Source organism: Prionailurus bengalensis, chromosome B3, assembly GCF_016509475.1.
Source record: "Prionailurus bengalensis isolate Pbe53 chromosome B3, Fcat_Pben_1.1_paternal_pri, whole genome shotgun sequence".
In the NCBI taxonomy this organism is placed as follows: domain Eukaryota; kingdom Metazoa; phylum Chordata; class Mammalia; order Carnivora; family Felidae; genus Prionailurus; species Prionailurus bengalensis.
The window spans coordinates 35,222,868-35,235,628 of NC_057355.1; the positions used below are offsets into that span (position 1 = coordinate 35,222,868).

Genomic DNA, 12,761 nt, shown 5'->3' on the forward strand with positions numbered 1-12,761 from the left:
TGAAAAAAAAATTTAAAAACAGCCATTATTAATGATCAAATGATATAAATCTGCAACTAAATAAAGCAAATTAAAAACAATGTAATAAATACCCCCGAACTCGACACCTCCTAATTGTTTTACTACTATCTATCCTTTCGAAAGCATTTGTATCTCTTAACCTACATGGGAGAAATGCCAGAGAATGCGTGCTCTTTCATTTTTTCCCCCTTCCATGTTCTTAGTGCAGTAATGGCATATCGATAGCTCGAAATTAGCCAGCGGGGGAGATTTGACCCTAAGGAAACTGGCCAACAGTGCAACACCGCCCCTGACCGTTGCAGGGTCAAGGGGAGTCCCATGGGATCTTGCGTGCTGTGTCTTCACTTTTCTCCTCCTGCGTCATGCAGTAGCGTGGTGAGGCCGCCACGGTAGCCTGAGGAGGTGACATGGCCGAACATTTGAAGCCACCCTTTGGCCTCCCGATGGACGCGTTCTTCTCTCAAGACTGAAAGCTGGAAGCCAAAAGAGCTCTGAGGCACAGGGATGGGAAGCAAACGCTAGGTGTGATACTGACAAGCCAGCACCGGTTCCACGTCCGCTGCTTGGTTCCAGGCCCCAGGGACCGGTTGTTGGTTCAAGACGGGTACTGTGCACTATACATCAGCACCCTCACCTTGAAGGTGCCATTTCTCCAATGGCGCTGTAACTGGAGGTTTCAATAGAAAAATGCTTCTGGAAGGCCCACTGCGTCTGGGTGGTTTGGTACGTGGTAAAAGCTCACGAACAAAGACCATCATGCAGTCTTCTAGTTTTGCAGAAGAAGCAAGGTTTTCCTTGCTTAGTCTTTTTTTTAAATTTTTTTAAATGTTTATTTATTTTGAGAGAGAAAGAGCACAAGCAGGGGAGGGGCAGAGAGAGAGGGAGAGAGAGAGAGAATCTCAAGCAGGCTCCATGTTGTCAGCGCAGAGCCTGACGTGGGGCTTGAACTCATGGACCACGAGATCATGACCTGAGCTGAAATCAGGAGCTAGACGATTAATCAACTGAGCCACCCAGGCATCCTAGCCCTTTTTTTTTTTTTTTTTTTGACAGCCACATTCCATTATTGATTCTTACCGGGCGTATTACCAAGTAAAACCTTTAGGACCATTTTCAGATGCAATGAAATCAGGCCTCTTGTGGTGTGAATATGCAGATAACTGAGAACAAAGTTAAGTATGGGACTTCGCAATTAAACATGTTGTTGTTTTTTTTTAATTTTTTTTTTAATGTTTATTTGTTATTGAGAGACAAAGAGAGACAGAGCACAAGCATGGGAGGGGCAGAGAGAGGAGGAGACGCAGAATCCGAAACAGGTTCCAGGCTCCGAGCCGTCAGCACAGAGCCCGTCGTGGGGCTCGAACTCACGAACCGCGAGATCATGACCTGAGCTGAAGTCGGACGCCCAACCGACTGAGCCACCCAGGCGCCCCAATTAAACAGGTTAAATGTCGTCATGGTGCCTCAGGTCTGTCCTGTCCCAGCTCGTTCCAGCACCAGGAGAGTTAAGCCTGGTGCCAGACATGTTGCAACTGGGCAGGAGATGGCAGGAGAGAGCCAGGAACCACCAGCATGGCCTCCAGGACTGTGAAGGTGTGCAGTTCTGGAAACCAGCTGGCGGGGAGAAGACAGGAACCCAGCGAGATGGCCCCTGTGGTGGGGAGCAGGGTGAGGGTGAGGCCTCTCATAGACTCTGGGCAAGGTAACCGGAAGAGGAGAGTTTTCAGGTACTGAGAGCAGGCAGTTAAAGAGGAGAGAACCACGTGGCTGGAGCAGGGCTCCTGAGCCCCACGTGGGGAGCACAGGCTCAGGGACCACCGAAGCCCATCCCCAGACCCAGAAACAACCCACAGGGACAGTGAGACGGGAATGCGCAAGTCAATCACGTAACCTACGTGTGACGGAACATGCTGCCCTGATTATAAAGGTATTTCCAAAGAGTTTTACTCACATAAAAATGTTTTTAATTACTTTTTTTTAACTTTTTATTTATTTTTGAGAGGTAGAGACAGAGCATGAATGGGGGAGGAGCAGAGAGAGAGGGAGACACAGAATCCGCAGCAGGCTCCGGGCTCCGAGCCGTCAGCACAGAGCTCGACGCGGGGCTCGAACACACAAACTGCGAGATCATGACCTGAGCCGAAGTCGGAAGTCTAACCGACTGAACCACCCAGGCGCCCCAGGAAAACGTTTTTAAGTGGAAATGGAAAATCCTGCTGTTGACCCAAGTGTAGTGAAGATCCGTGGCGTACGTGTGTGGATACGAAGTACACGTATGAACGGATGACTACTCTCAACATACGTTCTATATTGAGAGAGAAAGAAATTAATCAAAAAGGTAGCATTGCTCATAGTTTCTAAATCTGCCTTGGAGATCACGTGCTACTTCTATAATTAAACATTACAGTAAATGTTACCAGAAGTCCCAGTTTCCAAGAATTAGGACACGATGAACAGATTCGAGGGATGGGATCCCTGCTTGCTACTTGGAGGTCGGAACTGCCCCCTTTCAAGGCAGGCGTCCTCCACCCAGGGGGCTCGTGCATTCCCGTGTCCATCGCCGTCTATCGAACACTTAGCACGGGCCAGGCACTCCGCTGGCATGGATGGAGACAAAGATGAGGCCGTCACTCTTGTCCTGCTGTTGCTACCATGATGGCCACCTGTTGTGTCCCAGGGCTGGGGACAAATTCCGGCACACCGCACAGTCAGCGATAAGGAACGGACTTTACTGGGAGAAACACACAGTAAAGATCAGGAAGAAGACGGATGAGGTCTTGGTCTTTCCAACATCCCATGGAGTGGCACGCCAGGCTTGTCAGGTGGAGGGACGCTAGAGGAGTGGTCCAGGAAAGCCGTCACCTTATGCTTGGGGGCCTTGGGGACCTGTGGGAGTTTCAGGCAGGCGCAGACTATCTTGCTAGAGCAAAGGGGCTCCTGGTCCCCTAGGAAGCTGACGAAAGAAGGCTCCAACAACCCAGAGCAAGCTACTGGGGCCATTTTCCCATGATCCTCCTTGTACCGCTGTAGACACCGTCCTTGTTCTCACAAGGACTCACTCACTGTCCTTGTTGTGGGTGCGGCAGCCCAGGAGGACTGACGAGGGTCTCGAAAACCACAGTCCCCTGGCATTTTTAGGTCCCTAAGAGCTGCCCAGATTCTGCCATGGCTCATCATCTGAGCCTGCCAAGAATTTTCTTCAATTCTGACATCCCCATTTGCTGTCCCCCACGGCTCTGTGTCATCAGCAGGGTTGACAGACATGTTTTCAGTGTCTTCATCCCAAAGCTAAGGAAGCAGCCTCTCAGCAGGCCCCCAGAGGGTCCTTAGGGCCACATGGACCTATGGATACCCCACCTCATCAGCCAGCCCCGAATCTGCCTGCCACCCCTTCCTTAGCCCCCAGGCTTCTCCCCTTCCCCACACAGCCCTGTGTAAGTGAACTGCCTCCAGGGCCTGTGTCCTGCCCCCCGCCCCCGCCTCGTCCCTCCCTCTCTCCGGGCCCGCTGCCACTCTGCCGGCTCAGACCTTCTTTGTCTACAGCCTGAACAACCACCGTGGTCTCCTAGTAGGTCCCCGGGCTTCTCGGTTCTTCCTCCTCCCGCCCATCTTTCATTCAGTTAGCATCGTCTTTTAAGTAGACATCTGACCCGGGTATCATTGAGCGATAAAAAGGAACAGACTGCTGAGTCATACTCCCACATGATGAACCTCAGAACACAGTGCTGAGTGAACGAAGCTGGAGGTAAAAGACCACATATTGTAAGATGGCCATTATAGGAAATGTCTAGAAGCAGCGAATAAATAGCAACAGAGATCAGATTAGTGGTTACCTGGGGCTGGGGGGTTGACCACAAATGTTCTAAAACCGGATTACAGTAAGGCTGCCTGGGTGGCTCAGTCAGTTAAGCGTCCAGCTCTTGATTTTGGCTCAGGTGTCGCAGTTTGTGGGTTCGAACCCCGTGTCAGGCTCTGTGCGGACAGTGTGGAACCTGTTTGGGATTCTCTCTCCCTCTCTCTCTGCCCCTTCCCCCGCTTGCACACACACACACACACACACACACACACACACACTGTCTCTCTCTCTCTCTCTCTCACAAAAATAAAAAAAATCTTACAAAACTGGATTATGGTAACGTTACACAATCCTGTAAATTTACTAAAAATTAGTGAATTGTACACTTAAATCTGGCACGTACACAGGGCAAAGGGAGGGGTTGATGGGATGGTTGGGGTCAATGTTTTGGTGTGCTCTAGAAGATTCCAATATATTCCCCTGTGTTTTGGTCATCATGCTGGATTTATAAATAAGATTAAGGTTACACTCATTCTTTACAGGAAGGAAGAAGTTTTGTTTTTGGTTTTGTTTTTAACCAAACAGGCAATACATACGTTCTTATTTTAAAGAGATCAATCTGGGGCACCTGGGTGCCTCAGTTGGTTAAGCATCCGACTCTCGATTTCCGCTCAGGTCATGATCTCACGGCTCATGAGATCGAGCCCTGCAAAGTCGGGCTCTGTGCTGACGGTGCGGAGCCTGCTTGGGCTTCTCTCTCCCTTTCCCTCTGCCCCTCGCCTGCTTGCACTCTCTCTATCTGAAAATAAATAAATAAATACACATTTAAGAAAAAGAGAGCCCAATCTGATCATGACGTCATCTGATTACCACCTTTCCTGAACCCTGTGCCTGCATGACTCTGTCCAGGAGCCTGACCATGGCATTTGGAGCCCCCCACCCCCGCCTCCAGTTGTTCCTCCTCGAGAGTCCCGCACTCCAGCTCCTGCTGTCCCCAGCACGGAGGCGTGTTTAATGCCTCTGCTCAACCTTTGTCTCTGCCTTGTGTCCTGGACAAGCTGCCACCCATCCTTCGTGGCCCAGCTCACATGGCGCCTTTGCTTGGCGGGGCTGGCGTTTCTTTTATGTCTGTTCTCACTCCCCCCCATTAGAGCACATTTCACACGGTAAGGTCCTGCGTTGGATCCTGGGACCTTCCCCAGTTTGGGATGGGTGGAGCTGGGCTTTGCCTCCCTCCTGGGGACACAAGGAATGGGGGACACAAGAATGCTTCCTTCTTCCAAGATGAAAGGAAAACAGCAGGGGGTTTTGGCCAGGAAAAAGAGCAGGGGTCCGCGGAGGGACTCACAATCACTCCCAGGCTGGGACACCAGGTGCTGGTCACAGAGGCGGAGCCCTTTCTGGGAGCGGGGGGCACGGTGGAACTTCCTCTGGGGGGCAGGGGTGAGTGCATGTGGTTCCATGCTGCCCATCCAGAGGGATGTGCTCCCTGCAGTGTGCTCCCCCACACGGGGCTCGGGAGCCCCGGATGCCTCTGTGCTCCCTCTGATGTGCTGAGCAGGGGGCAGCAGGGCCCCCTCGCTTACTAGACACCCCCTCCCCACCTTGGCGCAGCCCAGAGGACAGAGATGGCGGGCCTCGCCACATTTGCACAGAACCAGGTGCAGGGGCGCCGAGAATCTCCCGCCACGGGAGGGAGCACCGTTCTCCACCCCGCTAAGTGTGGAGTCCCATCCTGGCTGACAGTGTAATCTCTCAGAAAGTGCAGGAACGAGAAGGTGCCTCCGTGGACTTGGTTCTGGTCAACAAAGCAAGCCACAGCCACGGAGGACCGGGATGCAGTGCCTTAAAGGCCCCGCTCCCTCTCCTTCCGTGGGGCAGCTCGGGGTATGATCTCCGGGGGCCTCCCAGGGCTCCCCCCGGGGACTGAGCTTTCGTTGCCCAAGTGGACACTCACAGTGCACACTCACATGGGAGCTCAGACACCCCGGAGCTTCTTTCCCTCTTGCCCCACCTCCCCACTCCCCTGCCCTTGTCTCCCAGATCACGCTCCAAAAAAAAAGACTTTCACTCACATCCTTCCTTCAGGGTCTCTGTGTGGAAGGGCTCCAACTCAGGTAACGTGATAACCAAGAAAGCAAATCTGGAAACCTGGAGGCCTAGGAGCAGGCTGGGTAATCTTACAGGCTTTGGAGTCAGGCAGTCTGTGTTTGAATTTGCCTCTCCGAGTATATAAACATTTAATATTGAAATGAGTGCTATTTACAGACTTTAGGAAGTAGATTTCAGAACAGGCAGAGCTGGAAACCCTGGGAACGGGAAGGTAGCTCACGTATGGCAGGCTTTTACAGATTCTGAGAAAAACACAAATAATCCGTTCCTCAGAGGCAGCTCCAGATATACTGTGGCTTCCCAGGATGCTCTGGGGAGGGAAGGGGCAGGTGTTTAAAATGACCAAGAGGGGCGCCTGGGTGGCTCAGTCGGTTGAGCATCCGACTTCGGCTCAGGTCACAATCTCACGGTCCGTGAGTTCGAGCCCCGCGTCGGGCTCTGTGCTGACGGCTCGGAGCCTGGAGCCTGCTTCGGATTCTGTGTCTCCCTCTCTCTGACCCTCCTCCGCTTGCTCTCTCTCTCTCTCCCTCTCTCAAAGATGAACCTTAAAAAAAAATTTTTTTAAACAGCAAAGAGCAGGAGTAACCACAGCCAGGCAGAGAGCAAAAGAGCCCACCCCCAGCCCCGAAGGCTGGCATTGGAGGGCCAAGGCCCAGAATGCACTGCGGCTCACTAATATCCCAAGGACGACAGAGAGGGTTTTGTTCAAGTATGTCCCGAATGAGCTGAAGGAGCAGGAAGGGACAAGCCTGTGCTTGTGGCGGAGTGTTCGTGAGTGACAGGGAGAAAGCAGAACTGCCCTTCCTATCAAGGCAAACGTTTTCGAACATAAAAGGTGAAGACAGAGTTCAGAGAAATTAACACTCAACTGAAGTCCTGGCAGGTGTTGGGGCCTCACAGGGTCCCTAGGCTGGTAGACGCCGTGGTGAGGCTGGGCTGGGTTCCGCGGCCGACCGACCAGCAGTGTCAGTGCCGAGACTCCCTAGGAGTGGGCTGCTAGGCTCTGTCCTTCCTCCCAGCATGCTTTCCCAGAAGCGTCAGGAAGATTCCAAGCACGGCGTTTGCCTCTCCAAAGGCTCTAAAGCAGCATTGAGAGAATGCTGCTTACATACAAGGTCTGGAGACCATGTATGGTGGTCACAGCCGGGCGGGGGGTGGGCATTGGCATCTAGTGGGCAGAGGCCAGGGAGCCTTACCGCCCCACAATGCGCGGGACAGTCCCTTACAACAGAGAATTCTCTGTTCCAACACGTCGGTCAGTAGGGCCAGGACTGAGAAACCGAGCTCTAAGTGGGTGACTGTTGAATGAATGAGGGAGCGGTTGAGCACCCACTATGTGCCGCGGGACTGCACAGATGCATAAAACACAGGCTGTCCCCTCCTCCCCTCCAGAGCTCATCCTCCAGTACGGGAGACAGAGGCAGGTGGGGATGAATCACGGGTGTGAGCACCTAAGCAAGGCCGCTCTGAGGTCTTTCCTCAAGGGACAGGCAGACATTAGGAGAGAGGGAAATGCCTCTCACCCTGCCGGGGCTTGCTAAGCGCTAACTGGAGATGCCCACGATGGATGAATCTGGCCGCCAGCCTCTCCCCACTTCTCGTCCCTTTAGTTTTTCCTCACTTTTAAAAACAGAGCCATGACCGTGGGCGCTCGCTTGTGGAGCGAGCTGTGATCTGAAAGTCCATCGCTAGAGCGGGGGCCAGGAAACCAGGGAGGAGGCACTGTTAGGAGCACTTAAAAGCAACAGACCAGATGTTCACCGGAGAAGCATGGACGGAACTTAAAACCTCAGCCCTCGGGGCGCATGAAATAAAATTAAATACGAACGGAGGTAGTTCAATAAGATAGTCTGCAAGTTCCCTTTCAGCCCCGCGTTTGTAGAAGGCAGCGTGAATCACGGAAGTCAGAAACAGGAGCTTGGTGTTCTAGTTCCAGAGCCCCCAGCCTCCTTCGGTTTGGGCTGCTTTCCGAGGCACGAGCTCTGACTCTTCCAGGTTGCCCTGCGGGGACTCATGCAAAGTCCCCGGGGGTCCACACGAGTCAGGACCGGATTTCAAATCCCCGATTTGCCATACACCAACACTTTGGACAAGCCGCTTGAGTTCTCCGAGCCTCAGTTAGCTAACCTGGAACACGAGGACAATAATCTTCATGAAGTTGGCCAGACAGGTGTGGCTCATAGTGAGAGCTCAGGAAATGATGGGCAATTCTCTCGCATTGCGGGGTGGCAGCGTTGTTCTGGGGTGGGAGACAGAAACGCGGAGGACTCTGCCAGTGTGGAAAGCCCAGGAGGGAGTAGAGATCTGGATGCTGTCCTGAGGCAGGGTGCTTCTGCGGGGTGTCCCCTGGGCAACCCTCGCCTGGCTCAGCCTTGCATCTGAGGAGGGGCGTGCTGTCCACCCACCCCAAACCAGGGCGGTCATCTGACGGGGCTCAGCCTATCAGAATTCCGGGGCCCCAGGGATCAATCGTGTGTGAACACCCAAGCAAGGTCACTCCAAGTTCTCTGAATGGACAGGCAGAAACTAGGAGAGAGAGAAATGCCTTTTCCCCTGGGCTTGCTTAGAGCCAACTAGAGATGCCCGTGACGGATGAATGTGACTGCCAGCCTCTCCCCACTGTGGCTGGACACAGTCTGTAGGCCAGGCCCATTTTCCAGAACAGCTGTCTTTTCTCCCTGGAGGACGTTCGTCTTCTGAGGCTTGTCTAACTCAGGACCTCGGGGCAGCCCTCTTTTCTCTTCCTCTCGCTGCCCCATCCACAGCCCGGAGAACATGTGACTGAGCCGCTGTGCCGTGCTGCGCCTGCCCCGTGGGGTGCAGAGGACACAGGTGTTTCCCCGAAGAGCTCACCGTCTAGCGGAAGAGGACGGACAAGGTCAGCAGGTGCACCTGTACCTGTGTGCAGTGAGCTGGCGCAGGGGAGCGGAGGGGCCACAGGAAGGGGAGGAAGGCCGCCTGTCCACACGAGGTGGGCTTGGGGCTCAGGGAGGCTGCGGGAGCGAGGGGTCAGCTGAAGACTGAGCAGAGGGAGATGGGAAAGGTGGGGAAGAAAGGTACACAGGACAGATGGAACAGCTTGTGCAGCAGCCCAGAGGCGAGAGCGTGCACGAAGCTCCCCAGGGCCAGGGAGAAAGTGAAGGGAGGGATGGGGAGCGGGGAAGGGAGAGTCACGGGGGCAAAGCTGGCTGTGAAAGGGGTAGGGCAGAAGGGAGGAAACCCGGTCAGGAAGCTATCCTGGGGCGGGGCAGGAGGGAAAGCCTGGGCTGGTGGGGAGGGGGGCATTGAGGAGGCAAACCAGGAGAGGGAGGCGTCAGGGCATTTTGCTTTGTCTTGGGGAGGGGTGGTGGCGTGGGGAGTGCAAGGAGATGGGAGCTTGGGAGAAAAATACATTTTTTTTAAAGATTTTAAGTTTTTAAAAATGTATTATTATTAATTTTGAGAGAGAGAGAGCGTGTGCAAGCAGGGGAGGGGCAGAGAGAGAGGGAGAGAGAATCCCAAGCAGGCTCCACACCGTCAGCACAGAGCCCCATGCAGGGCTCGATCTCACGAACCGTGAGATCATGACCTGGGCCGAGATCAAGGGTTGGACACTTGACCGACTGAGCCGCTCAGGTGCCCCGGAGAAAAATAGATTCTTGGGGCAGGCAAGCATGGCAGAATATTGGCTTGGCTTCCCAGATCCCCCCTCCCCGCAGGGTCTGCTCCCAGCTGCCAGGAGCCCCGGGCAGGCAGCCTTCAGGGTCAGCCCCTTCAGGAACCGCCTCGCCCAAGGTCAGGCCCCCCCCTGTGGTGCCCACTGCCTGTGACGTGAGCGTATGAAATCTTGGCATCTTGGATCACCTTAGGATAGCTGTGACGGACCATTCTAGCTTCGCTGCTCCTGTGGCGTAGGCTCAGGCGCCCTGTGGACCTGACTGCAGGGTCTCCCTCTCCCCGCTTCTGCTTCCTTCCCGTCCCTGCCACTGGTGTTCATCCCACGGGCACCCCTGGATCCCTATCCTGCTCACTCATTAAACTCCATCTCGGAGGCGCCTCCCGGTGGCCCCCAGTGAGTCGTGCCCCTGGGCCCCCCCTCCTTTGCAGCGACTTTGCCGCACCTCTCATGCCATCTGCTTCCACCCCGGAATCTGAGCTGGCTCCATGTATCGTCTTGCTTCGATCGACCGACCTTCTGGGACTTCGGGGCCCAAGCCTCCGCGGACTTACCGTTTCCCTGTTGTTCCTGGAACCCAGCTGCCGCGTCAACGAGTCCGGGCTGCGCTGCCGGAGGGGGGCCGTGTGGAGGGAAACTGAGGCACCCCGCCGACCGCCAGCACCACGCTCCCGGGCACGTGAGCGAGGCCACGGTGGGTCCTCCAGCCCCAGTCGGGCCACCCCAGCCAACGCGACGTGGAACAGAAACCTGGCCCGTGGAATGGTAAGGTGCAGAACAACTTGGTGGGAAGCCTCGAGTTTGGGGATGGTTTGTGATCCAGCGACAGGTGAGGAAAGTAGCACGGGCCCACCGTGGCGCGTCACCAGGTAGGGTGGCCACCTCTGCGTGGGAAAACCTTCCGCGGAGGGTGGCTGGCCCGCCTGACAGCCGACGCAGGGTCAGAGGCGGCCTTCTGTCCCCAGAACGGGGTTCTGTGCTGTCATCCCTGAGCCCACCAGCGCTCATCTCCTCCCCGCTCCTGGAACACAGAGCTGCCAGCGCTGTTAAATCCGAAGCCTCTCTGCCGTCCGTGGAGAGGAACAATCGGCTGCCAACGGAGCAAAGGAGGGCCAGCCTTCTGCGGAAACATCCATCGTCCTGTGCTGCTCGAGGCGGGTATCCCGGCGTAGGATTCCCTTCTGCGGGAGCTGGCTCAGACGGCATCCGTCTTCACAGGCTCATTATTCATCTGATTATTTCCGTGCTGTCCCAGCGGGGGAGAAAAGCCGTCAACAAATCACACCGCCGCCGCGGATCACACGAAATGACCTGGGCAGGGAGCTGGCTGTGCCCGTCGCTGTGACCGCCGGGGCCGGGGCCGCCGGGGCATGGCACTCCACCGGGGCCAGAGAACACGCGGCCTGCTCTCACCCTAGACACACATCCACCTCCCCACTGCCCTCGGTACCTTGAGTGCGATGAAAGGCCTCCAGCACAGGAGCCCTGGACGTAGCAGGAGGCCCAAGCTCAACCTCTGGATTAGCCGTGTGATGTTGAGCTGACTGCTTGGACTACCTGAAGCGCTGGGCTCTTCATGAGTGAAAAGCCCAGAAATCCCTGTCGCGAGAGCTAGGGGAGACGCCCCACGGGAGGTGTGCGCGCTGAAAAGGGCCCTAGGTGTGCGCACGCAGGCGACGTCGTTAGGGTCATTATTTTAGAATCACCGTGATGCTTAGAAAGCACCGTGGGAGAAATGCACTAGACTGGACACCGAAGGGCCATGAGCGATCGTATCTAATTTCTTGCCATTAGTCTCCTCGTGCTTCACGTGGACCGGGTGGTATTTGCCCCATCAGGTCTCCTAGAGCGAGCGAGTGTGAGGCCCAAATCAAACTGCAGTTAGGGGAGCCCTTCCGCAAAGCGTGAAGTTGCACATATAGAAGAAGCTTTACCGAGTCGTTCTGTCTCTAAACTCTGTTGTTCCGTTTTGCCTGTTGGTTTTTGTCAATCGCGCCATTTCTCTGGTTTTCGGGATCATCCGGAAGTTCCCCCGAGACTTCCTAAGGCGATCAAGAAAACCCAGGCCAGCTGGTGTTTTCAGAAGAGAAAAGAAACTACCATGGTCGAGGATTCACTACCTTTCAGGCGTTCCGAAGTTACCTCATTGAACAGCCTTCTGGGATGGGCATTTGTCTCTGTTTTCACAGCAGAGGGGACTGGGGACTCAGAGAGGCCAAGTATCTGCTCAAAGTCACAGAGCAGGGATGTGAACTCAGTTCTGGCCTCTCCTGCCACACAGGGACTCAAGACCACCGTTCGTCTTTCATTAGAGACGCTCTCAACTTACCTTTTCACTGCCCCCTTCCTCATGTTTGACCTTATAACAAATAAGACTCCTTTCGTTAAAATTCTTTTCTGGATTCATATGAAGTTGTTAATAGTCCAAATGATCAATGGTGACCAAAAAAAAAAAAAATATATATATGATGAGCTGATTCACGAGGTGGGCATACTTTCTCATGGATGCATTATATCATCGGGCACCTCTGAGCCAAGGAACAAATTGAGAAGAGCTACAATCTCTCTGGAATGTTTGAGAACATAAGAATTTTTAAAAAACTGTTTTAATATTTATTTTTGAGAGAGAGAGAGAGAGAGAGAGAAAGAAAGCACGAATGGGGGACGGACAGAGAGAGAGGGAGACACAGAATCCGAAGCAAGCTCCCAGCTCCGTGCTGTCAGCACAGAGTCCGGCACGGGGCTCGAGCTCACAAACTGTGAGACCGTGACTTGAGCCGAAGTCGGATGCTTAACCGACTGAGCCACTCAGGCGCCCCGAGAATGTTTTCCTTTTAAACAAAGGATGGACGGTTCACTTCAGGAAGAGAATTGGTTGGCGTATCTACTGGGTTCGAGAGAACCTAGTAAGTAGCACCCTCTTACCCTACCCTGGTTTCTGAATGTCCTGAGAAAATAGACGAGAGAATAAGGCAGAGAAACACCAAAAATTGCTCCTTTATTAATGGTGAACTTGATATCTGGGCTTTCTAACCCTGAACCTCAGATGGTGATGGATGTACCCACCCAGAAATATTGGCTTGCAAAATTTTGCACACCTAAGAAGGTATGCTTCTTACAGCAGCCTGTTCCTAAGGGAAAGGACAGAGGGGCCTGGACTGCACATGCCCAGTTTGT

The 12,761-nt window shown here is 54.1% G+C and overlaps 1 protein-coding gene across 1 annotated transcript; it reads right to left on the reverse strand.

Annotated features, from left to right (window-relative positions):
- Positions 1 to 8,456: 8,456 nt before the first annotated feature.
- Positions 8,457 to 11,235, reverse strand: LOC122467599. Its single transcript, XM_043554027.1, has 2 exons — positions 10,139 to 11,235; positions 8,457 to 8,785 (listed from the first exon to the last, which is right to left on the reverse strand). The coding sequence occupies exons 1-2, from the start codon at positions 10,788 to 10,790 to the stop codon at positions 8,637 to 8,639; spliced, it is 801 nt and encodes a 266-aa protein (XP_043409962.1). The 5' UTR covers positions 10,791 to 11,235; the 3' UTR covers positions 8,457 to 8,636.
- Positions 11,236 to 12,761: the final 1,526 nt, after the last annotated feature.